Genomic DNA, 24,419 nt, shown 5'->3' with positions numbered 1-24,419 from the left:
CTAGGTGCTAAAGATACAGCAGTGAACAAGTTTCCTATAAAAACTAACTCCATATTTACTAAATTGCATCTATGATTATCTAATACAGCCATACAATGAGATTTTTCTAATATACTTCTCTATTACTTTTGACTGAACTTCAATTTACTTAAGCTTTCCTTCAACATAATTCTTCTATTACTACCTAAGAACTTGTAACTGTTCTATTTATTGTGAAATAGCATCTTCAGTGTCGGTACTTATTTTTAAAACAGACAAAAATACATGGATTTTATGTCAGTGATTATTCACATCACATTTTCCATTGGAATTTTCTTCTTGAATATCTACTTTTCTACAATTAGATGTGTGATGTGGAGATTGAAAGGGATGACTTACTAACACTTTAAGTCAAAATAGTTTTTGAGAATTCAATTAAAATTCTAAAATCACACTTTGGCCTTTAAGGATAATCATTGTGTACCTATAAAAATTAAAAGCATAGCCTGTTATTTCTTCTTCTGTTTTACTAATAATGTATTTTAAAACTTTCTTTAATACGTAAGGTATATAGTTATCAATGTTTGGGTGTAAATATTTCAGAACTTTTGCCATGGTCTAATAAAAGTTATTAATCAATATTCACCTCTCAGGGGAGCAAGAAAACCAAGGTGATTATTTTCTGCTTCCCCAGGACGATTTTTCATTAATTGCCACATTTACCTAACTTAATTCCTCTATATGTTCATTTAACATAGTTACTTTGTCCTGGCAATAAATATCAAAAATATTAAATATTATCACAGATGACTATCGCAAATGACTTATCTTGATTAACATTTGCCGGTAGCTACTTTAAAACTGGCTAGTTGCCTGACCAGGTGGTGGCGCAGTGGATACAGCATTGAACTGGGATGCGGAGGACCCAGGTTCGAGACCCCAAGGTCACCAGCTTGAGCGTGGGCTCATCTGGTTTGAGCAAAGCTCCCAGCTTGGACCCAAGGCCGCTGGCTTGAGCAAGGGGTTACTCGGTCTGCTGTAGCCCCACGGTCAAGGCACATATGAGAAAGCAATCAATGAACTAAGGTGTCTCAATGAAAAACTGATGATTGATGTTTCTCATCTCTCTCCGTTCCTGTCTGTCCCTATCTATCCCTCTTTCTGACTCTATCTGTAAAAAAAAAAGCCAAAAATAAACAAAAATAAAACCTGGCTAGTATTATCCAATAGTAAGACTTGCTATTTGGTCTCTCATATCATATTAAATGCACACAGTGATGTGAGCATGTGCTCTCCTCAGAACCACCCCTGCACCGTTCACCAGAGGTTCAGAAAAACAGAAAAAGGCTATGTACCACTGTTCAACACTAGTCTTTACTTAAAACCAGCAGGCATCACTTATTTAAAATTGTACTTTAAAAACACAGAAGTTGGAAGAGAACTTTTTAAACAAAAGGAAAAGCAAAGGTTTAATGTTAAATAAAATTACAGAATGTCATAAAATTTAATAACAAGAAATTTTATTGAATTACAAATTTTAAAATGTAATATTTAATTTATGTGGGATGATTTTAACTTTATTCTTAAAACCCATTCTTTCAAAAATGCACTTTATTTTTCAAATAAAACAAAAGGTTAATCTGTGAACAAAGTAAAGACAGAGTCATTATCAGTGGGCCAATTCTTACATATGGGGTCTTAATAAGGACCTTTAAATGTTGTCTTCTGTATTGCATCACACTGATGTCCAATAAGAAATAAGAAAATGAGAGCATAGGGGAGTGAAAGCACGTACTGAGGTCTTTCTGCAGGTGTTTGACAGAATATAGAATTAGCATGATAAGCTGTAGACTTTTTAACAGTGGCCTTTAAGTGTACTAAAGCAAGCGTATCCTAAGGAACTTAGGTAAAAATCATTTTTTCTTATTCCCAATCAAACAAACAATACACACATAAACAAAAAGTCAAACTTAATTATAATATCTATACTATAAAATAGGTTGTTGCATTATAGCCCAAATATTCAGTTTATTCAAAAACCTTATTGATTGTGTAACAGTAAAAGTCAGCTTATTAGACTCAGGACAAAAATATTTTCTATAAACCTCAATATGGAAATAATTATAAAATCCTTAAACTAAATCCTTGGCCAGTATAGATTTCCAAATCAAAATTAAGTCATGAACTGTTTATAATAACTGCACTATCATAAAATGCTAACATTTCCTTTCCAGTATGTCTTCCTATGAGAGGAAAATAGACACTTTCATTCTTTGCCTGTGGTGGGATTTATGAAAAGCCTACTAAATTAAACTGTCCTACAAAACTAAAATACACTATAAAGTCAAACAGGTAAATAAACAACAAAACCAAACTGATTTCAACAAAGTCATGTTTCCAAAAAGTAAAATAAATCTATTAAGAACAAGTAATAAACATGTACAAGAAATTACAAGAAATGATGATCACATTAGTTACAAATGCAAAATAGTATCTAATTATCCCAAACTTGTGCATATAATAATGAAAAACAATTTAAAATGCTAGTCAAATATTATGTACAATTTAGATAAGCTGGTCAAGTATTATTTGAATACACCCCACATTCCATAAACTTATAATTATATTACCTTTCTCCTCCTTTAATATTTGCAGGTACACGCCAATAAGAGGAGAAAATGTAATTTTCAGTTATATATTAACTGAGAAAAATAACATTTCTACTGTTTGCTTCAGACTGTAAAAAAGTTAATTTTCCTTTAAGAAGAAAAAAAGGTAAAAATAAACTGCCGAAAGTTTGATAAAAATTTAATATCAAGTTCTTATAAAAATGGAAAAAAATTTCTGAAATAGATACAATTATTATGTAGTCTCCCTACTGATCTGAAACTACAGAAGGCATTTAAGAAAGGATTTTATGTAAAAAACAAAGACTAATCCAAAGGATAGATGCATGTTCTTTAAAAGATTTGCAAATAAACTAGTTAGTTCCTTGGCCTAGTTTTACAGCTAATTACAAAATCCATTTTCTCAATGGTCCAGACATTTTGCCAATTCTTCCGACTCAACAGAACTGTCAAAAAAGGAGAAATATTTTGTTATATCTCTAAATACAGACAATAGGGTGTTAACCCTCCCCCATTTAACACAGCACACTCTTCACATTGCTAAGAGAGGCATTTTTTAAAAAGACACTGTATTTTTCCAGATATGAATTAATTACCTTAAGAGTTTGAGTTTTCCAAATTAGAATTAGTAGAAATATATAACTAAAGAAATAGTACGTAAATTATTTTTTTAAGAACCTCTATTCTAGACACAGAAAACAGTATGGTGGTTACCAGAGACGATGGGGGTTTGCAGAAGGATAAAGAGGGTCTAGATCAGGAGTAGTCAACCTTTTTATACCTACCGCCCACTTTTGTATCTGTGTTAGTAGTAAAATTTTCTAACCGCCCACGGGTTCCACAGTAATGGTGATTTACAAAGTAGGGAAGTAACTTTACTTTATAAAATTTATAAAGCAGAGTTACAGCAAGTTAAAGCATATAATAATAATTACCACGTTCTTTAAGTTGGATTTTCACTAAGTTTGGAAGAATAAATCTTTATAAAACAACTTACTATAGTTAACTCTATCTTTTTATTTATACTTTGGTTTCTCCGCTACCACCCACCATGAAAACTGGAATCCCACTAGTGGGCAGTAGGGACCAGGTTGACTACCAATGGTCTAGGGCAGTGGTCCCCAACCCCCGGGCCACGGACCGATAGCGGTCCGTGGGCCATTTGGTACCGGTTCACAGAGAAAGAATAAATAACTTACATTACTTTCGTTTTATTTATATTTAAGTCTGAACAATGTTTTATTTTTAAAAAATGACCAGATTCCCTCTGTTACATCCATCTAAGACTCACTCTTGACACTTGTCTCGATCACACAATACATTTATCCGTCCCACCCTAAAGGCCATTCCATGAAAATATTTTCTGACATTAAACCGGTCCATGGCCCAAAAACGGTTGGGGATCACTGGTCTAGGGGGTCAAATATACTGCTCACAATAATTAGGTAATATTTCAAACTGAATATAAAGCAATAAGAAAAAGCATTTGATTTTTTTATTAAACAAGAACATCAGAAAAGCAAACAAGTCAAAGAAAGTTGTTCGATTATGCAAATGAGATGCAAAACCAACTTTTAGTTCATTGGTGAAAATGCACTATACAAAGGTCTAAAAATATTGGAGTATCTGCACATTCCCTGATCCCCTAATTTTTGTGAGCAGTGTATATGATGATAGAAGGAAACTAGACTTTTGGGTGGTGAGCATACAATGTAATAATATACAGATGATGTATTATAAATTATAGAACTGTACACCAGAAACTTATATAGTGTTATTAACCAATATTATACCACTTAATTTTAAAATAAAAATAAAACTTCTCAATGTTTTCAGGCTAAAAAAATTCCAAATTTGAACTTCTAGAATAAGCCCCCTAGGCATCAACTTTCTACATTAAATTAAACTTTCTTAAATCCAATAGGTACTATGGCAGAACTTATGCTGTAAACGGCCTATATTCAAAACAAACTGTTATATACCCAATAACACTAATAGTAATAATCCCCATACAAAACAAATCTAAGAACTCTATCTGGAAAAGCCAGATTTGCTCAAGAGGATTGGAGGGGGGGGGGGGATGTGAATATCCCTCTTGGACCAATGTAAAAACTTTTGCAACTCAGGATAGGAAACACTATTTCAAACCATAAAGACACTCTCAATATTAGTAACTTTCCCAGCTCAGAACTAAATCATTATATAAAATAAAATGGTCTCAATCCCTAAAACAGTAACTAGGGCCAAAGTCCAATACTATACTGTATTTGTGAAAAATATTCCTCCATTGTCTAGCTTTTAATTCACTTCTAATTTTCAGAAAATGCTTTAACCTATGTAATTCCAAACAGACATTAGACTAAAATGTATACATAAAGTGTAACTAAAAATCTTGTACCAATGTCAGAAAAACTAATAAAAACAACACTTTTTGGAACACCAACAATTATCAGGCACTTTAAATATATTATCCCTGCTCCTATCTACAACCTGTAACTCAGGTAATTATTTACATTTAATACACGACAAAATTACAGCTCAGTACAGGTAACTGGTTAAGGAGTTAAAAACCTATTTGGCTCCAAAGACTTATTCCTACTATGTGAGCCTCCCCAACCCCATACCCTAACATCTCCAGATCTATGAACAATAAAAATGCTCTTAGGACATATGTAATTCTTCTCCCAATTTTAAATTATATTATCGTGGCTCACAAAGAATCACTTAAGAACAAATCATTTAAGTAACATAAACTTGCTTATGTGGGACTATTTCAAGAGTACACAGGCAATATGAAGGCTTAGTGAAAGGTCCACCAAACCATGATTGCACTAATCTGTAATTCCTAAAATAACACTAAAATTATTAGAGTGAATTTCAACAAAGTAATTTTTCCAGAATCAAAATCTATGATGAGAAGTAATACAGGTAGACAGATTTTATGGAAGTACACAAGTCAAAGCAACTGAATGAGTAAAGTATACCTATTTAAGACTGAACCACAGTGATCAAACATATACAATTCAATCCTGTTATCCCTGCACCAAAACAATATGAAGGTAGGAAAGTTAACAGTCTTTATTTCTGATAGAGTACAAAGTAGTATATTGCATTAAAACCAGTCACAGACTTTCATAGTACTGAACAGGGTAAGCATATGTACATAATTAGGTATCTAGATAGCCTTATGAAAAAACCTGAAAAAAATCATTCTATTATAAATGAGTATGAATCCAAGAAAGTGCCATACCTTCCATCGATTTCCACATTCATTGCAGACAACAAATGTTGTCATTGGTTCATCAGCACTACGAGTTTGTACCTGCAGTAAAATCAAGTGAAAAATATTACTTTTCACAATACTATAAAAAGTCCAACCTAAATAAGAACATTCTACATGAAAATATACAATGAATACAATGGTACCACAATAAAAATGTACAACAGCCTGCAATAAGTTCAAACAAGTTAATAATGTCAGAAGAATACACAAATCCAAACTTTCATTTTTCCAAGTCCTTCTTTCCTTGCCTTTTCATGTTTAATTTATCCAAGATAAGTAAAAAATCACTTAATGACCCACATTATACTTTTTATAAATGACTAACATATATGAAAACATTTCATCATCACTAAGAAGCATAGAAATATTAATTAAAAGATGTCAATTTTCTCTTACAAATTAGCAAAGATGTGAATATTAAACGTATTTCATTTTGACAAAAATAATTGCTTTTAAAAGTTAGGTAACAAGGTAAGAGCCTTAAATATTCATTCTTGTGACCTCAAAACTTGTTATCTATTCTAAGATGGTAATTAGAAATTCAGAAAACTATATACAACTCAACATCAGGGAAATGTGTATCAAAACCACACCTAACAGAATGGCTGTTATCAAAGATAAGAGGTAACAAATGTTAGTGAGAATGCAAAGAAAAGGGAACCCTTGTACTTGTTGGTAAGAATGTAAAATGGTAAAGCCATTATGAAAAACAATGGAGTTTCTTAAAATTTTAAAAATTGAACTGTTATATGATTCAGCAATCCCACTTCTGGGCATTTATTTATCTAAGGAAAATGAAATCAGTGCATCAAAAGAATATCCACACATCCATGTTCACTGCAGTATTATTCATAATAGCTAGAATATGGAAACAATCTAAATGTCCACCAACAAAACAGTAGATTAAAAAAAGTGGTGTATATACATAATAGAATTTTATTCAGCCATAAAAAAGAAAATCTGGCCACCTGAAACATGAATGAATCTGGAGGTATTATGCCAAGTGAAATATGCTAGACAAAGACAAATACTTATATGTGACAAAAAAAGATAATAATATACATACATGTGGTGTGTGTGTGTATATATATCTATATAAATAATAATGTAAATGTTCGTTTGTTCAAAATCTTAAATCTCCCAAAGTTCTTCACTGATTGCTTTGAAATTTTGACACAACGTTGCATTTGAATATGCACGTTTTTATATACCTATTATTATATAGATGTCATACCTGTGACAGGTAAAAACATGCTTTTTTGAAAAACAGCACCCTCTGTTGGACGTAAAAGCAACACATGCTATATTAAATATTTTACGATTCCATTTCAATGTTATGGGAGAAATATAAATCACACATGGCTAAAGATATCTTCCATCGAATACACAAGGAAAATTCAAATATGAACATGGATTTCACAGCAGAAATCTACAATGAAGCGTTGATAATGATTGAAGATTTGTGCTTAGAAATCGCGAACAAAGTTCTCAATCCATTCGGAATGCCATCACCGAATCAATCTGCTGCTGTTTCGTTCAATGTAAAATTGCGTCGTGAACAAAATTACAACACAGGTGATCTTTGGTCATATCTGCAATCAAATATTCCTAAGCTAACACTTGAGCAAAAAGGCATTTACGATCAAATAATGCAAACTGTCAAAAACAGGGTTGGAGAAACCTTCTTAGATGCACCAGGAGGAACTGATAAAACATTCCTAATTAGATTGATTCTGACAGCAATTTGATCCCAGAATGACACAGCCTTAGCTCTTGCATCGTCCGAAATAGCTGCAACATTGCTACCAGGTGGAAGAACTGCTCATTCCACTTTGAAATTGCCATTGAACATGCAATTCATTGAAACTCCCACGTGCAACATTTCCAAAGCATCCAGCATGGGAAAAGTATTGCAGAAATGCAAACTTATTGTTCGGGATAAATGCATAATAGCGCACAAAAAATCGCTTGAGGCTCTTGATCCATATTGCAAGATTTGCTTAGAAACATCAGATCATTTGGGAACGCATTAATATTGCTTGCAGGAGATTTCAAGCAAACATTACCTGTAATTCCTTGATCAACACCAGCGGATGAAATAAATGCTTGCCTGAAATATTCTACTTTGTGGCGACATGTAAAGACATTAAAATTAACTACAAATATGTGTGTCCAGCTGCAAAACAATCGATCAGCTGAGATATTCTCACATCAATTGCTGGAAATTGGGAATGGAAAGGTGCTGGTTGTTCTGACCTCAGGACAAATTTCATTGTCTCATATAACTTCTGCAATTTAGTGACATCAAAAGAAGAATTGGTTGAAAAAGCATTTCCCAATATTCAAAAACCAATTATAAGAATCACGGTTGGCTGAGTGAACGAGCTATTCTTGCAGCCAAGAACAAAGACATCTACGAACTTAATATTATTCAGTCTAACATTCAAAGCAAGGCAGTCACAGACAAGTCTGTTGACACTGTTGTGGACTCAGAGGAAGCGGTTAATTATCCAACAGAATTTTTGAATTCACTCAATCTGCCAAGGATGCCAACGCACGTTCTGCAATTGAAAATCGCGTGCCAATTATCATGTTGTGAAATATCAACCAGCCAAAGCTTTCCAACGGCACACAGCTTGCAGTAAAAAATTAATGAGCAACGTTGTAGAAGCAACAATCTTGACAGGACCTTTCAAAGGTGAAGATGTCCTCATTCCTCGCATTCCTATGATTCCAACAGATATGCCATTTCAATTTAAGAAATTGCAATTCCCAATTCCACTAGCGTTTGCAATCACCATCAACAAAGCTCAGGGCCAATCTTTAGAATTGTGTGGTTTAGATCTAGACACGGATTGCTTCTCACATGGACAATTATATGTTGAGTGTTCTAGAGTCGGCAAACCAGACAATCTCTATATCTGCACAGACAACGGAACAAAAAATATTGTATACCCACAAGCATTGAGAAATTAAACATATTAGAAACGTGCACTTTCTCTTTACTTTTTTTCCACTTAACCAGACTGAGCCACAGCGTGTGGCCAGGTACAGCTAGTATAAAATAAAAGGCTCATTTAATATAAACAGAGAAGAGAATGGTGGTTGCCAGAGGCTGGGAGAAGAAGGAAATGGGGAGATATAAATCAAAGGGTATAAACTTTAGTTATAGCAAATTCAAGGATCTAACGTACAGCATAACTATTGTTCAAGTAGATCTTACGCATTCTCACCACACACACACACACACACGTTATTTCAGATGACAGATGTGTTAATTATCTTGATCTTGGAAATCATCCCACAATGTACATATATATCAAATCATTACATTGCACACTTTAAATATATAAAATTATATTTGTCAATTTTTTCTCAATAAAGTTGGGGATATAAAACTACATACACGAATGTTTGAAGAGTATTATTTTATAATAGTACAAACATACTGCAACCATCAAAATATTGAACATTGTTTTTTCTGGATGACAATCTGATAGGTAATTTTAAAATTCTTGTTCAGATTTTTCTGTATTTTCTAAATATTCTACATGTAGATACTTCACGTTGCTTTCTTTTTTTTATTGATTTTAATTTATTGTGTTTACATAGATTCTAGTGTGGCCCCAAATGCATCCCCTGCATTCTTTTAAAAGCAAAACACTAATTGTATATTTAGGAAATGTGCTAACAACATTCAGGTAAAATCAAAGACTGGGAACACATAAAGCAACAGAGATAGCATAGCAAAAAGGAAAAAAAAATACATTCATAAATATCCTCAGGATCTAAAGGAAGAAAAGATAAAATCATCACACTCAATATAATAATTGGAAATGTCAATGTTTTTACAAGTTTTTTTTAAGTTAAAGAAAAAAATATTTGCAAAGTTTTTCACATAAATGCATTAAACAGTAAGCAAGAAAATACAATTTAAAAAATATTTTCATAAATAAAATTTACATAATTTAAAATATTAAATAATCAGAACAAAAGCAGTACAGTCCATGAATTAAAATAAAATACCAACATCATTAGGTGATAATAGATCCCAAAGGTTATGTTTGTAGATTTTATAAATGAGATTAACTTCGTGTGGGAGGGCTGTACCGTAAAATAGAGAACAAAACCTAAATGCCTGAGACAAAAAAAGTGGAAAGAATCCGGCCAATGAGCAACCAGGCGGTAAAGAAGAAAGTAGGTGAACTACTCAGGTGAAGGGTGACCATCTCTGGTAACCATGATCATTCTGCTGCAGGCCTCCAGGCCACGAAACCAATGTGGACCTGTAGGGTGAGAGCACGGCCCATGGGTATACAGACAAAACATGCCTTCATGAATATCCATCTGGGCAATGTCGCCTACATGGACCACTGAGGGCACTGTATGGTCAACTGTGATGACCTACGTGTAACAGGTCATAATGCTTGCTATGATCACATGATGCAGCAATCCCAACTGTGAATATGTATATATACCCAAAAGAATTGAAAGCAATATCTCAAAGAGGTATTCGTACATTCAAGTTCAATAGCAGTGTTATTGTTCACAATTGACCCAAAGTGGAAGCAACCTAATATCCATCAACAGATAAAATGTAATGTGCATACAATGGATTATTATTCAGCTTTAAAAAGGAAGAAAAGTCAGGCATGTGTTATAAACATTATGCTAAGTGAAATAAGCCAGTCATAAGAATACAAATACTGCGTAATTCATTTATCCATCTGACTACCTAAAACAGACAAATTCAGAAACTGGTGATAGGAGCTGGGGAGAAGGACAAATGGGGAGTTGTTCAATGGTATGGAGGTTCGGCTTTGCAAGAGGAAAAGAGTTCTGAAGATTAGCACAACACTATAATAGTAAATTATACACACTGCTCACACAAATTAGGGGATCAGGGAACATGCAGATACTCCAGTATTTTCAGTCTTTTGTATAGTGCATTTTCACCAAGAAAATGGTTGGTTTTGTATCTCAATTGCATAACTGAATAACTTTCTTTGACTTGTTTGCTTTTCTGTTGTTGTTTAATAAAAAATCAAATGTTTCTTTCTTTTCTTGCTTCATATTCATTTTGAAATATCCTCTAATTTTTGTGAGCAATATATTTAAAAATGATCAAGCTGATAAATTTTAGGTTATATGTAATGTAAACTAAAAATTTAAAAACAAATTAAAGAGAACTTAGCCAAAATAAATAAGCTAATATATATAATATGTGATATATGATATATAATATATCATATATATATGATAGACTCCTGCACACACCCAGACCAGGATCCACCCAGCCAGCTCCCTACCAGGCGATGCTCCACCCGTTAGGGCTGCTGATCTGGTTGCTTGGCACCCAAGCTATTTCACCACCTGAGGTGAGGCAACGGAGCCATCCCTGGGACCAACTTTGCTTGAACCATTCAAACTATGGATGTGGGAGGGGAAGCGGGGGAGAACAGATGGGTCACCTCTCCTGTGTGCCCTGATGGGAATCGAACCCAGGACTTCCGCAGGCTGGGCTGATGCTCTACCACTGAGCCAATCTGTCAGGGCCAAGCTAATATAATTTTTTAAGATTTTAGCCACACAAGATTATAGACTTTTTGACTTCTCCAATGAAGAGAATTACTAGAACCAAAGGTTTCTAAAACAGAAAGATTATATCTTTAAATAATATATTCCTGGATGAACGTGACAATGCATTAGTTAGAAGTTACTCTTTAGTTTAATTAAGTTATGGGGGAGAGGAGATGGGTGAAGGTAAGAATCTAAATATTAACAATATTGCATTTTGAATAAGGTATATTTAATTCAGAGAAATAAGATTCCAGTATATCACCATTTCAAAGATCAGAAGCTCCACAATACCAGTATCAAAAGCCCAAAGATAAAGAGCCATTCTCAAAATTACAGCATTTTGATTATTTAAGGCCTTCAGATAAAAACAGTTTAAAAAAATCCTCCTGAAATATTTTACATAATATGTAATATTGCTATATTAGGCCCTAAAAGTAAATATGAGAAAATTTTTCCTTTCTTTGAAAAATTCTGATGTCTTATGGGAACATATTAACCAAGAGACACATTTAGTTCTTTTATACCTGTTGTTTTACCAACAAATCTGGAAGTTTTCTAAGTAAAGATAGAATTTTTTGACTGTTAAGAAAAATATACTGACTTCATCTCTAGACTAGGCTCTTTTTGTTAAAAAAAAAAACTATTTTCTTTCTCTTTCTTTTTTTTTAAGTGAGAGCAGGGAGGCAGAGAGACAGACTCCTCTGCATGCACCTGGATCCACCTGACAAGCCCCTTACTGGGCAATGCTCTGCCTTTCTGTGGCCTTTGCTCTGTTGCTTGGCAACTGTGCTATTTTAGTGCCTAAGGGAAGGCCATGGAGCCATCCTCAGCACCTGGGCCAACTTGCTCTATCCAATTAAACCATGAATGCAGGAGAGAAGGAGAAAAAGACAGAAAGAGAAAGAAAGAGAGGGAGGAGGGGTAAGGGGAAAGATAGAGAAGCAGATGGTCGCTTCTCCTGTGTGCCCTGACTGGGAATCAAACCTGGGTCATCCACACGCTGGGGCGACACTCTACCACTGAACCAACCAGCAAAGGCCAAGAAACAATCTTTTTAAATCATAGACGCTTATACATTTTAAAGAAGGTTTAATTTTTAAATACCTTCCTATTTATACTTAATTCTACCATATGGCATTTTTAAAATGGAATTTTTATTGCTAAGATTTTTCTACTGATTAAAAGAAAATAAAGCAATTCCAACTCGGAATTTTCTGAGACTACTTTCATATGCTGATATATTTTAGTAACTATCAATAGTAATACTTTTACAAAATATTGAAATATCAGATACAGTAAGTCCCCAAGCTACAAACATCCGACCTATGTACAATTTGTACTTACGGAGTACTGTAAGGGCTATTGGTAATCAACTACAGTTGGCTATCAGTGAAAATGCTAACATAGAGTTACTTAACACCCATGGCAAAGAACTAACCAATGAAGACTTTATAGAACTAGAGCAGCAGATTATAGCATTTAGGAAAGAAAACAGGGACTAGAAACTCCAGAACTGAAAAAGTTTTCTACAAAAAAGAGTGAGCTGATGTTTTTCATCTCATTGAAGCAGAAATGGCAAAGTTAGAGGAGCTAGATCCTGATACACAGATGTTCATCAAAGTTTACTGTAGTTACCAAAGGCCTGAGATGATACAGGGCCATTTATGATGAGAAAAAAATAAGCTCTGTACAACCCTGCCTTGATGCCTACTTCAAGAAACTGACTCCAGCAGCAGAATCTAACCCTGACTCTAACACTAGCCCCAGTCTCTCCAACAAGTCCATTGTTTTCTGCATCATCCAAGATGTTTAAGGTTGAATTTGAAAATGTTTAAGTATTTATATGCACAGAAAGGTAAAAATAAATACTATGTTAAGACAAACATCAAAGTTGCATTAATAGGTAAATGTACCTGTTCCAACTTACATACAAATTCAACTTAGGAACAGACCTACAAAACCTGTCTCATTTGTAACCCAGGAACTGCCTATATAAAACTACAGCTAAATAAACACTTCAAGAGGTAAAGGACTTTAGACTGGTTAAATTAAGTATATCTGAAAATAAAGTATTCAACTTTAGAAAATAAAAAAGAGGAAGAAGCTTATAAAACATGCTACTAATGTGTTTAGAAAAATTGGGGTAAAGAACATATTCATGTTTGCAAGTATACATAGATATACAAAAAACATGTAGAAAGCCATACAACAAACTAGTCATCCTGGTTTATATCCATGGAGCAGAGACCAGGTAGCTCTCTATTATGGGGAGAAGCTTTCTCCATTATGTCATATTTTGTACCTTTAGATTCTTAACCTTAAGAATATACTTTTATTAATAAATATAAAAAAGTAAAGGTTCAACTAATATGTTAATAATGTTATTTAAGTGCTTAATTTTCTGTCAAGCAGAAAATTCAATTCCCTAAATATCTTTATTAACCTGAAACATAACAGCAAGTTATTCCTTCGGGGGAAAATTCAGATTCAACAGATTATAGATACAGCACAAAAACCTATCTGGCAAATGAAATTAATGACAGTGATAAAACACCATTTTCAATATGCATATACAACTAAAATAACTGTAACATGTCTTTTCAGCTGTTCAAGAACAAAAAGGTTAGTCATATCATATATAATATATAAGTCATCAATATGTTGCAAAAAAGAAATAAATATCTGGAAACCAGTTAAGCTAAAATTTCCTACACTCTATGTGAGGGAGAACAAAGAACTTTCCTTAAATTATAAGAGTCTGCCAAAAATATATATAATAACTTGTTTACATACTAACAATCAATTGCTTAATAACTCAGAAAAAACATGGCCATTTTACTAAATTCTATAGTATTTTATATATTTTACTTAACTGATATAGCTTTCACAGTAACAATTTCATAAAAGTATAAACATAACTTATTTACAATTAATTAGAATGTTAGTATTAAGAAAGCACTTTTACTCTTAAGAGATCACATTACCTCTTGAAAAATTATTGAAGTATACATACTGGTAATTATCTTTACTATTATTTCTGAAACAAAAATTGCAAGTACTTTAGCATGAAAATAAAAATCTATGAACAATCACGAACCTGAGTGTAAGTACAATTCTTCTTTTTACATTTGCCACATGTGAATAAGTCAGTCTGGGTTCCACCCGTCTTGGCCATCTGATGCTCTCTAATGGCTTCTTTGGTCAAGTTTTTCCGCATCTCTTTGAGCTCATCACTAGCCATTTCCTATTAAGAAGGTGGCATAATACTCAGTACAGACATCTTCTACATATAACTTGATGTTTTTTATGCTCAATTAGCTTAAAAATAATGAAACCAAAATCAACTTTTAAAGTTTTAAAAAGTGAAAAATTAATATTTTTCCTCAAAAGATTCATGAGTTTGCTTCCTTTTAAAATTTCATCAAAAAACAAAAATCTTCAAATACTTATGTAAGTTCATATGTGAAAACTGCTTTTAATTACTGCATAAAAGCTTATAAACAGCCTGACCAGGCAGTTGGCACAGTGGATAGAGCATCAGACTGGGACGGGGAGGACCCAGATTCGAAACTCCGAGGTTGCTGGCTTGAGCACAGGCTCACCAGCTTAAGCATGGGGTCATCATGGTTGCTGGCTTGAGCCCAAAGGTCGCTGGCTTGAACCCAAGGTTACTGGCTTGAGCAAGGGGTCACTTGCTCTGCTGTAGCCCCCTGGTCAAGGCAAATATGAGAACACAATCAATAAACAACTAAAGAGCTGCAACAAATAATTGATGCTTCTCATCTCTCTCCCTTCCTGTCTGTCCATCCCTATCTGTACCTCTCTCTGACTCTCTCTCTCTGTCAAAAAAATAAAAGTTTATAAACAATGTAATTCTGTACCAATGAGCATCTCTAGTGTCTAAATTGTGATCACCTCCCAAAAAAGGAAACAAGAACCTTTGGAGAAATGTCTGGTTCCAGTTTTGAGTTAAGAAATGCCCAGGACAAGCCAAGATCATCTTCTTGTGCCAGAAAGCACAGATGCTACCAAAAACTTTCAAGTCAAATGGAATAGAGGAACTAAAATGAACGAGTCAGCCAAGGATAGGACAATTTCTTCAGCCATCAAAATAAATTACTGTAAAGAACCAATCCTTACTGAATCAAGTTACACGTCCATTATACTTTAAAAGGAAAGCACATAAACCTGTGCAAAAACAGTAACAAAAGCCCCACTGACAGTAATTATAGCACCAACTCCTCATTCTGGTAACTGTTAACTAAGGGGAAAAAATTGCACACTTGCCCTGGCTTCCCTATCCAAACCAACAATGCAAAACCCAAGTTTATAAGGATAAATGCTTCTTTATCAAAGAAATCTAGCTAATAAGTGTGAAAGGAAGGACACAATTTTAGAAATTACTATTTTGCAATTCTAATAAAACAATCAATTCAGGCAAGGATCACAAGTGGATGAACAACACATTAATAGAAAGGGCAAAGGAGAATTTTACAATGAAGGAAACAAAACTGTCAGTACCCAAACTCACTGATGAATCTCAGAATACTAAGAGCAGAGCATTGTGATGCAACATGAAGTAAAAAGCACCACATTTACTAAGTATTTATGCAGAAAAAAAAGTTCAACTCATGCCTGACCAGATGGTGGCTCAGTGGATAGTCCGTCAGACTGGGACAGGGAGTACCCAGGTTCAAAACCCCAAGGTCGCCAGCTTGAGCGTGGGCTCATCTGGTCTGAGCAAGGCTCACCAGCTTGAGCCCAAGGTCACTGACCTGAGCAAGGGGTCATTCGGTCTGCTGTAACCCCTCAGTCAAGGCACATATGAGAAAGGAATCAATGAACAACTAAGGTATCTCAATGAAAGAATTGATACTTCTCATCTTTCTCCCTTCCTGTCTATCTGTCCCTCTCTCTGACTCTGTCACACACACACAAGTTCAGTTCATATGTAGAACAGTCAATTCATACTGCTAGTACAGGAGAAATAAACTGGTTTCAACAGGTAAATGTCAAGAAGTAAAAAGCATGGTGATAGAAGAAATTTCTTCAGACACACATACACACACACAATCTTAAAAGAGTGAACTAAAGGGAATGTGTAGATGGATCCTGATACAAAATAATGCACAACCAGGAAAAAAAGCTATGAACTAAGTATTAGAAAATAATAAGGAATTATCACTAGCTTTGCTGGGAAGAGAAATATATTTTTAAAGATACTTCTCAGTATGTAGAGGTAAAGGAACATGTTTGAGACTGCTTGAAAATAATTCAGGAGAAAAAAATAAAAGATAAAACAGGGATAAATGAAAAAGGTGCAAATTCTTGAAAATACCTGAAGCCTGGGTAACAGACATATGAGGTTTCATTACACTAAGTTCTCTATTTTGTGAAAGTTTAATATAATTTTAAAGTTTTTTTTTAAAAAATGAATTTGGAAAATATAGCAATGTTATCTGCTATATAAAAAGAATAATTGACTCTCCTGGATGCTTAAGAAAATAATAAATGTAAATACACTATTACTATTATCTATGAATAGCTATGTGTATAAATAGCCAATTATGAATTTCATTTTTGCTACCACCTCTAAATAAATTTAAGGAATAGAGTCAATAAGATAGACCAATTTTGTCGAGTTTAACCATAAAAAGAGTTCAGAGATTTTAAGTCTGCAATTAGCAGTTCAACTCCTTGATTCTACACGAATCCACAATAAGTAAAAACCTGTCTTCAGACAATGATTTAAGATAAAATTATGATACAGTTGTGACAGTGACAAAGTACTGATGCCAAGAAATTCAACATCCTTAACTATTTGTATAGTACATTGTATATCCAGTGGCTGGCAAACTCATTAGTCAACAGAGCCAAATATCAACAGTATAACAATTGAAATTTCTTCTGAGAGCCAAATTTTTTAAACTTACAAACTATATAGGTAGGTACATTCCTTATCGAGGTAGTGCCTGCACGTGGTATTTTGTGGAAGAGCCACACTCAAGGGGCAAAGAGCCGCATGTGGCTCGCAAGCCGTGGTTTGCGGACCACTGGTATATACAAATACATCAGTATAGCTAATAATGATTTATTATATATGTAGTATTCCTGTAGTACTTCATGATTTAAACACACCTGACATCATGGAAACATTACATTCAGATACACTTACCTCTGCTGTCATTCTAGCAAATAGGTCAGGAGGGATATTCCCACACAGTACATTTTTCCTTAAATTTGGATTCTTTGCATCCTTAAGATTTGATATTCTACTTCGTACTCTATTTTTGTATTTCATATCTGTATTTCTTATTTCTTGATATATAGGTATTGGTCATTAAGGAAAAAAGGTTAAATTATAAAAGATTATTTTTTCCACAAAAAAACTATTTCAAATTTATATTAAGTTAACAACAAGGCTCTGTTTCTACCCGATTCCTTGATCTGTAGCTAGCAAATAATAGTAATTATACTTCTAGGTTATGAATAAGCAATGTTTTCTTCTTAATGTTTAATGCCAGAAAGCACACAAATTAAAAGAATTTCAGAAAAAGCTCAGGTACTCAACCATAGCTATAAAACTTGTGAAAAAGAGCTTGAACAAGCTTTAACTTGCCCAAATCTGAATTCTAACAAGGATCCTAAGTCTCGAGCACTACACAGAGTCCTCTTGAGGACCCTATGAGAAGAGACCATTCATCATAGTAGCCCCGAAGGTTCCTCTCCCTGCTCATCAAAAGCTAGTTTAGCAGATTCTTCTCAAAAGAATAGGCCACAGCTGAGGCTGGGCCTTGAGGAGGTCCCTTTCTACATGGTTATTTCCTCAACCAGAATGGTTCCACTGTCACCTAGATGTTCCATGCTCCCTGAACCTACATGTAAAGCCTCACTTCCAGAGCCCTTTCCATGTGCCCCCTCCAGGAAAATGAGCTCAGTGGATTGTGTATGCTTTGCTGAGCTAACCCCAAATGTGAAACCTGACTTCGCACTTACTAGCGTGTGTTTTGCATGCCCTTCTGCACAGCTTCAATTGATATGCTACATTCTCATTTGCAAGGCAGAAAAATGAAAATGTAATCAATACTATGTGCTTTACTTCTGAATGACAGGAAAACAAAAAGAATAAAAGTAAAATGGATGGCCATCTCCTTTCCCATTAAAACACTATAATCAAGATGGAAACTAAAGAATATAAATACAGTAAAAATTTAAAATTCTATACAGGAAGACAATTTTATAATTAATCTCGCAGATCACTTAAAACAATTATGCATGCCCTGGCCAGAGAGCTCTGTTGGTTTGAGCAACATTCTGAAGCATAGAGGTTGCTGGTTCAATTCCCAGTCAGGGCACATACAGGAACAGATTGACATTCCTAACCCTAGTTCTCCCTTCCTTTCTCTCTAAAATCAATTAAAAAATTAAATTATGCATATAGACATAAAGGATATCTTCCTCAATTTGAGATCCTAATTCTTCCTCGTCAGCTCCAATAGCGATGTGGTCATCTAAACAGAGACAAAAAGAATTATCAAAAATAAGTAACATTTTTAAAAATTCAAAACAGTAAATTAAACTATATTCCTATTTCTTCAACCTCATTTGCCTTTCAGAAAGAATCCTTTTAGTTTAGTTTCATTAGAATATGGTCTCTTTACTACCCATTAGACTCCTCTTCTGGATTCATCTACTGTCCACAGTGCTCCTTATCCCACAGGAGTGGGGAATTATGTGATCTAGAAAGTAATTCCTCATTTCACAACTCCATACAGTCTGGCTGGCTCCAGCAGAGAACGGAAAATGTTATAGAAAGAACTGTCTCGTCTCCTGTGACTCAGACTCCAATGCATAGAAACCAATAATTTCATCTGCCAAGCACATACAGTATAAGGACACACTGAGAAGATGCCTAAGCAGATACTCAAAAGAATAGGAGAGAATAAAAAGAAAGTAGTAGGAAGAAAAAAGAAAAATATATAAAAAGATAGTAAGGGAATAAAAGTAGGTTCAGTGTAACAGAAAAAAGATGAATTTCTTTAAGATGATCAGTAAATATTCTTGTATATGATACTTTAAAGCCAAATTTTTACATAATAAAAATGAGTACCAAATTAAATTAAATTAGAACTCCCATATATAAACCAAAATCTCATTTCCTTTTTTAAAAGGTAAAAACTAAAATTATGAATACAAAACTTACATACAATATGTCACACTAACATTTAACAATGGGACCCAAACACAGTATGATTAACTATCTACAGGGGAAGAAGTAATTAGCTTGCAGACTAAATGTGTGTGTGTGGGGGGGGGAAGTTGCAGGAAGATTTGTGAAAAAAAGTTTAAATTACTATGAATAGAGAAATATTCATATATTAGAAGGAATCCACTTCTTGGAATCATAAAGTAATAAGCAAAGGCCTCAGTTATGCCAATACCTACCCGGCTTCAGTAACCACTATTAACAAAAACTATTCCCTGGGCTAAGCAGTGGTGGGCAGCTATCAATGGGATGCTCCTGGTAAAACAATAAAGGTGCACATGGAACTAGTGGTGATGATGATCAAAGGACAGAGCACAGACACAAAGTACACTAAACTTACCTCCTGTCCGAAGAGCAGCAGCAAGCATCTCCCTACACTTTAACCGTACAGAATCAGAAGTGCTTGGTGCCCGGGGAAACGATGACACGTAAGTATCTCGAGCATTTGTCTCATCCTTTCTGCTGCTTACATTGCCACTGGAGCTACTAAAATACACACACACACACACACACACACACAAAGAAATCATGGAAAACTTAAAATAACATTATTACTATCACTCTCTAAAAACAAATATTTTTTGGTCTAAATAAATGAGATATTCACTCTAGTATTTTAAAAAACCCTGCCTGCATATAGATGAAAACATTAAAATTCTAGTAAAGAGAAATCGCATGTCTTTAAACATTTAACCTTGATTTTCCTTTTAAAAATTAAACATTTTAAATAGAGAAAATATATATTATAGCTCAATAAAGTAAATGAAAAACAAAGATCTTGATTATGAGGAAAGGGGTAAAAGGACGGCACCAGAGAGACTATGACAGCTCTCAACCAATAAAAAGCAGAAGAGGAATGTTGGAAAAACCCTATTCCAATTACATAATGAGTTTTACATTTAAAACATCCCCATTAGGGGAAAAAAAAAATCCCCATTAGGATAAAAACCATGTGTAGTGAGAAATGAGCTGTGAGAATATAAAACATCTCAATTTCTCCCCAGAATGAACTGAATCAGAACAATTTAGTATTTTCCAATGCAACCTAATCATTTCAACTGCTTCTGATTAACTTCTTATATTAGATTCTAACCATAAACTTTTCCCAAGACTAAACCATTCACCCTCCATAGATCTAACTCACTGCATAGCTGCAGATCTCTTTCCTTGTCTTCTCTCCAAAACATAATCCACTGTCAGACTACACATGAGATCAAGGGCAAAAGAGCCATTCTGGATACCTTCTAAGTTTAGTCGTTTCCTTGCTAAAGCTTTCTCAGATTTCCCTGTGTACCCCTAAATTAATGTCTGCACACAGGTTTGTATCATGACGACTTTTTATATATTCCCCCCGCCAAACTGGGCTTCTCAAGAGCAAAGACTAGGACTTATTTCTCTCTGTATTCCTATACATAGCATACTACCTGTCAGTGATAAACCAATGAAACACCCAAAGTTTAAAAATCCCACTTCTTAAATACCTTAATCATATGCTTTTGCCTCATGTGCCTGTGGTCAAATGCCTCAGCTCCCCCACTGGGAACTGCCCAAGTGGACAATGGAGCCTTCCCTTACTAACTTCACTATCGCTGGCCCACTTTTTACATTCTGGTGACTCCTTTCTAAACATTTATCTCAAAATAGAAAAACTGAGTTTTATTAACAAATGGTGTTTAACACTATTTTAGCTTATTTCTTTTATAACAAGTGTATTTAGTGCTAATATGTAAAGGAATAGCACACTGATGTTTTTTGTTACTAGAAAGATGAAGAGTACATTATCAATTTTGGAAAAATATTGAGAAATAAATGAAGTTAAAAGGTAGCCTAAAAGTTGAGTGCATCAGAATTTGTTAAAAACATATTTCTAGGCCCCAGAATTCCTAATTCAGTAGTTCCAGAGTACAGCCCAAGAATGTGCATTGCTAAAAAGTTGCCAGGTTCCCTGTTCTTCCAAGGGACTACACTTTGAAAACTAATGCCCTAAATCAATGTCAAGTGTTAAAAACTACAAGCTTCCCAAAAATAGAGGAACTGTTTTTAATCTAGTAGCATATCACCTTTTACATGTTGATATTGCAAAGTTCATTGTGACAGGAAAGAATAAATGCAAAGGACTCGTAAGAGCTCCAAAACAATTTAACCCTTCATTTCTGAACTTCACATTATCAGTTCTTATGACAAATAACTAAACTGGGAAGAAAAATAAAAACATAAAAAAGAAAATTAAATCCAGGGCCAAAAAATAAAAACCTAAAACAGAAATATGGTAAATAGAAGATGTAACCATCTGAATCCCTAATCAGTACCTACCTACATTGTTAATTCCAGTAGTGCTATCTCAGAGATTCCATTCAATTAAACTTGTTAAGTACATATAAATAATTTCTTCTAGTTATGTAGTGTTTTCTAACTCCCTTTTAAATTTCCAGGAAATTTTGTAAGAAACCTTAGAATATTTGGCTAATTCCAACAGAGGAGTACAGATATAGGATCATAAGACTAAGGAGGAGGTGATGGTCAAGTAAAACCATGACTTTCCACATAAATGAATTCCCATGGAGCAAATACCTTTCTTCTCTTGCTTCAGGGCTATTCTGTGCTGTAATTGCAGTATCTTTTTTCTTCTCTTCAGGATCTTTGTCTGTTGATGGTCCATCTAAAAATTTATGAAATCCCTAAGTTGTTAGTATTTATTTTTTTAAAAACTGAACTACTCCATGTTATCAAGCAATTTACAAAACAAAAATTAAAATTCTAAGTTTTCAACAGTAAATAAAATTTATGCAAGCCATTCTAATATGTACTTGGGTATTTTTAACAATGAATGCTCAGTCAGCATTTCCAAATACACTCCCTCACTGGTGGAAATCACACGTATGTATGCCAAAGGAGCCTAAAAGGGAGAAAAGAATACAAAGGGACAGAAAGAATATGGAAAAAAACAGCACTGTCATTTTAAAAATGAAAACTCAAAATATATATATATAGCAGTGTTCTTTTAATAACTTTTCATGAAGTCAAAAAATTTAAGATGGTACCCAGAATATAAATATATGTTTCAAGAGTAGTAAAAGAACATTTTCATAGAAAGTACTTCAGGATTAGTAAGGCCTACCTAACACCTCATCAGTTATATGTAAAGGAATACAAAGTGCTCAAGCTTTAAACTTAAGGAGGTGAGCAATTAGATACTAGGGAATAAGAGTACATAAAATAGATTAGGCCACTGCAATATTTAAGCAATAAAAAGAAACATTCACATTTAAGTCAAGCAAAACAGCCTTGAAACTGAATTCAGAAAAATGTTTGGATCTACTGTATAATTTTGATCCCTATCTAGGTAATAAGAGTTATACAAGTAATTCAATTCTCCACATCGCCCTGTATACAATACAGAAGAACATATATTCAACTGTATATTAGGACCACCTAGACAGTTTTTAAGCATAACCTCATGATGCTCAAGCTCCCATCCCAATCATTTCAACCTAAATCACTAGTAGTGAGACATGAGCATCAAACTTTTAGGTTCCTCAGATATGCTATCTGAATGAGTGAGTAATATGCTAATCTAAATGAGTAACTGGAAGAGTTTGGTCCAAATCACAATTCTAGAACTTACAAAGGTTATGGTTACCAAACCTGAAGTACAGTTCAAACACCCTACGCTAAGTGTACACTTAGTTTTCACATATTCATTCCCCCCTCCCCTGTTATTCTCTATAATTCACCTGGAAGACCCCAAACCTAAAGTTGAAGAAAACAAATATCAATAATGGCATTAAAGAATATAGCAAAAACTAGAAATATCTCAGCCCTGGCCAGTTGACTCATTAGTAGAGCATCAGCCCAGTGTATGGATGTCCCAGGTTTGATTCCTGGTCAGGGCACACAGGAGAAGAGACCATCTGCTTCTCCCCACCTTCCCCTCCATCTCCCACCTTTTTCCTCTCCCCATCCCACAGCCATGGCTAGATTAATTTGAGCTCACTTGCCCCAGGCACTGAGGATGGCTCTATGGAGCCTCCACCTCAGGTGCTAAAAATAGCTCAGTTGCAGGCATAGCCCCAGATGGGAAAAGTATCAGCCCCAGACGGGCAGAATACGGGCCCCAGACATGGTTGCTGCGTGGATCCCAGTTGGGGCACATGCAGGAGTCCGTCTCTGTATCTCCCCTACTCTCACTTAAAAACAAAAAGCAAACAAAAAAACTAAGAAATATTTCAAAAGTAATAGAGTAGAAAGCACTTGAAAATCAATATGGCAAGGTAATGCTATCTAATATGGATCCAAAGCTATCAGAAGAGCAGTGAAACCGATCCTACACACTGCTCTAGCATAGTGTAAATTAGCACAATCCCTTCAGAAAGCCTGAAAAACATTTCTACTATCTGAATATAGTGCTGTGGGCAATACAGCAGAGCCGTGGGGAAGTACTCCAGCTCAGGACGCAGGACTCAGGACTGTCAGCAAACAGATCCCAGCCTGGCTACTGGAGCTCAATACAACTATGCATAAAATGCTCAATCTCTCGGTGCCTCAACTCCCTCACCATAAAATGAGGATTATAATAGGACCTAACACACTGGAGGGTTAGAAGTAAATGCACTAATATAGGTCAATGCTTAGGTTCATCTTAAGTATTCAAAACTGTGCTAAAAAGCAGCAGCAGTAGTAAACC

The 24,419-nt window shown here is 34.5% G+C and overlaps 1 protein-coding gene across 1 annotated transcript in view; it reads right to left on the bottom strand.

Moving 5' to 3' along the window:
* Window positions 1-1,607: 1,607 nt before the first annotated feature.
* Window positions 1,608-24,419, bottom strand: part of TCEA1 (transcription elongation factor A1) — a 67,117-nt gene continuing 44,305 nt past the window's right edge. The window contains exons 4-10 of the mRNA XM_066379055.1: window positions 22,307-22,394; window positions 20,076-20,221; window positions 18,924-18,980; window positions 17,645-17,799; window positions 14,567-14,713; window positions 5,857-5,928; window positions 1,608-3,052 (exon numbers count right to left, since the gene is read on the bottom strand). Coding sequence (XP_066235152.1) covers window positions 3,044-3,052; window positions 5,857-5,928; window positions 14,567-14,713; window positions 17,645-17,799; window positions 18,924-18,980; window positions 20,076-20,221; window positions 22,307-22,394 — 674 coding nt within the window. The 3' untranslated portion in view covers window positions 1,608-3,043. The remainder of the gene's footprint in view (window positions 3,053-5,856; window positions 5,929-14,566; window positions 14,714-17,644; window positions 17,800-18,923; window positions 18,981-20,075; window positions 20,222-22,306; window positions 22,395-24,419) is intronic.

This window comes from Saccopteryx leptura, chromosome 3 (genome assembly GCF_036850995.1).
Source record: "Saccopteryx leptura isolate mSacLep1 chromosome 3, mSacLep1_pri_phased_curated, whole genome shotgun sequence".
Classification (NCBI taxonomy): Eukaryota; Metazoa; Chordata; class Mammalia; order Chiroptera; family Emballonuridae; genus Saccopteryx; species Saccopteryx leptura.
The sequence above is the reverse complement of the archived record's forward strand: the minus strand, read 5'-3'. Positions and strand labels throughout refer to the sequence as shown.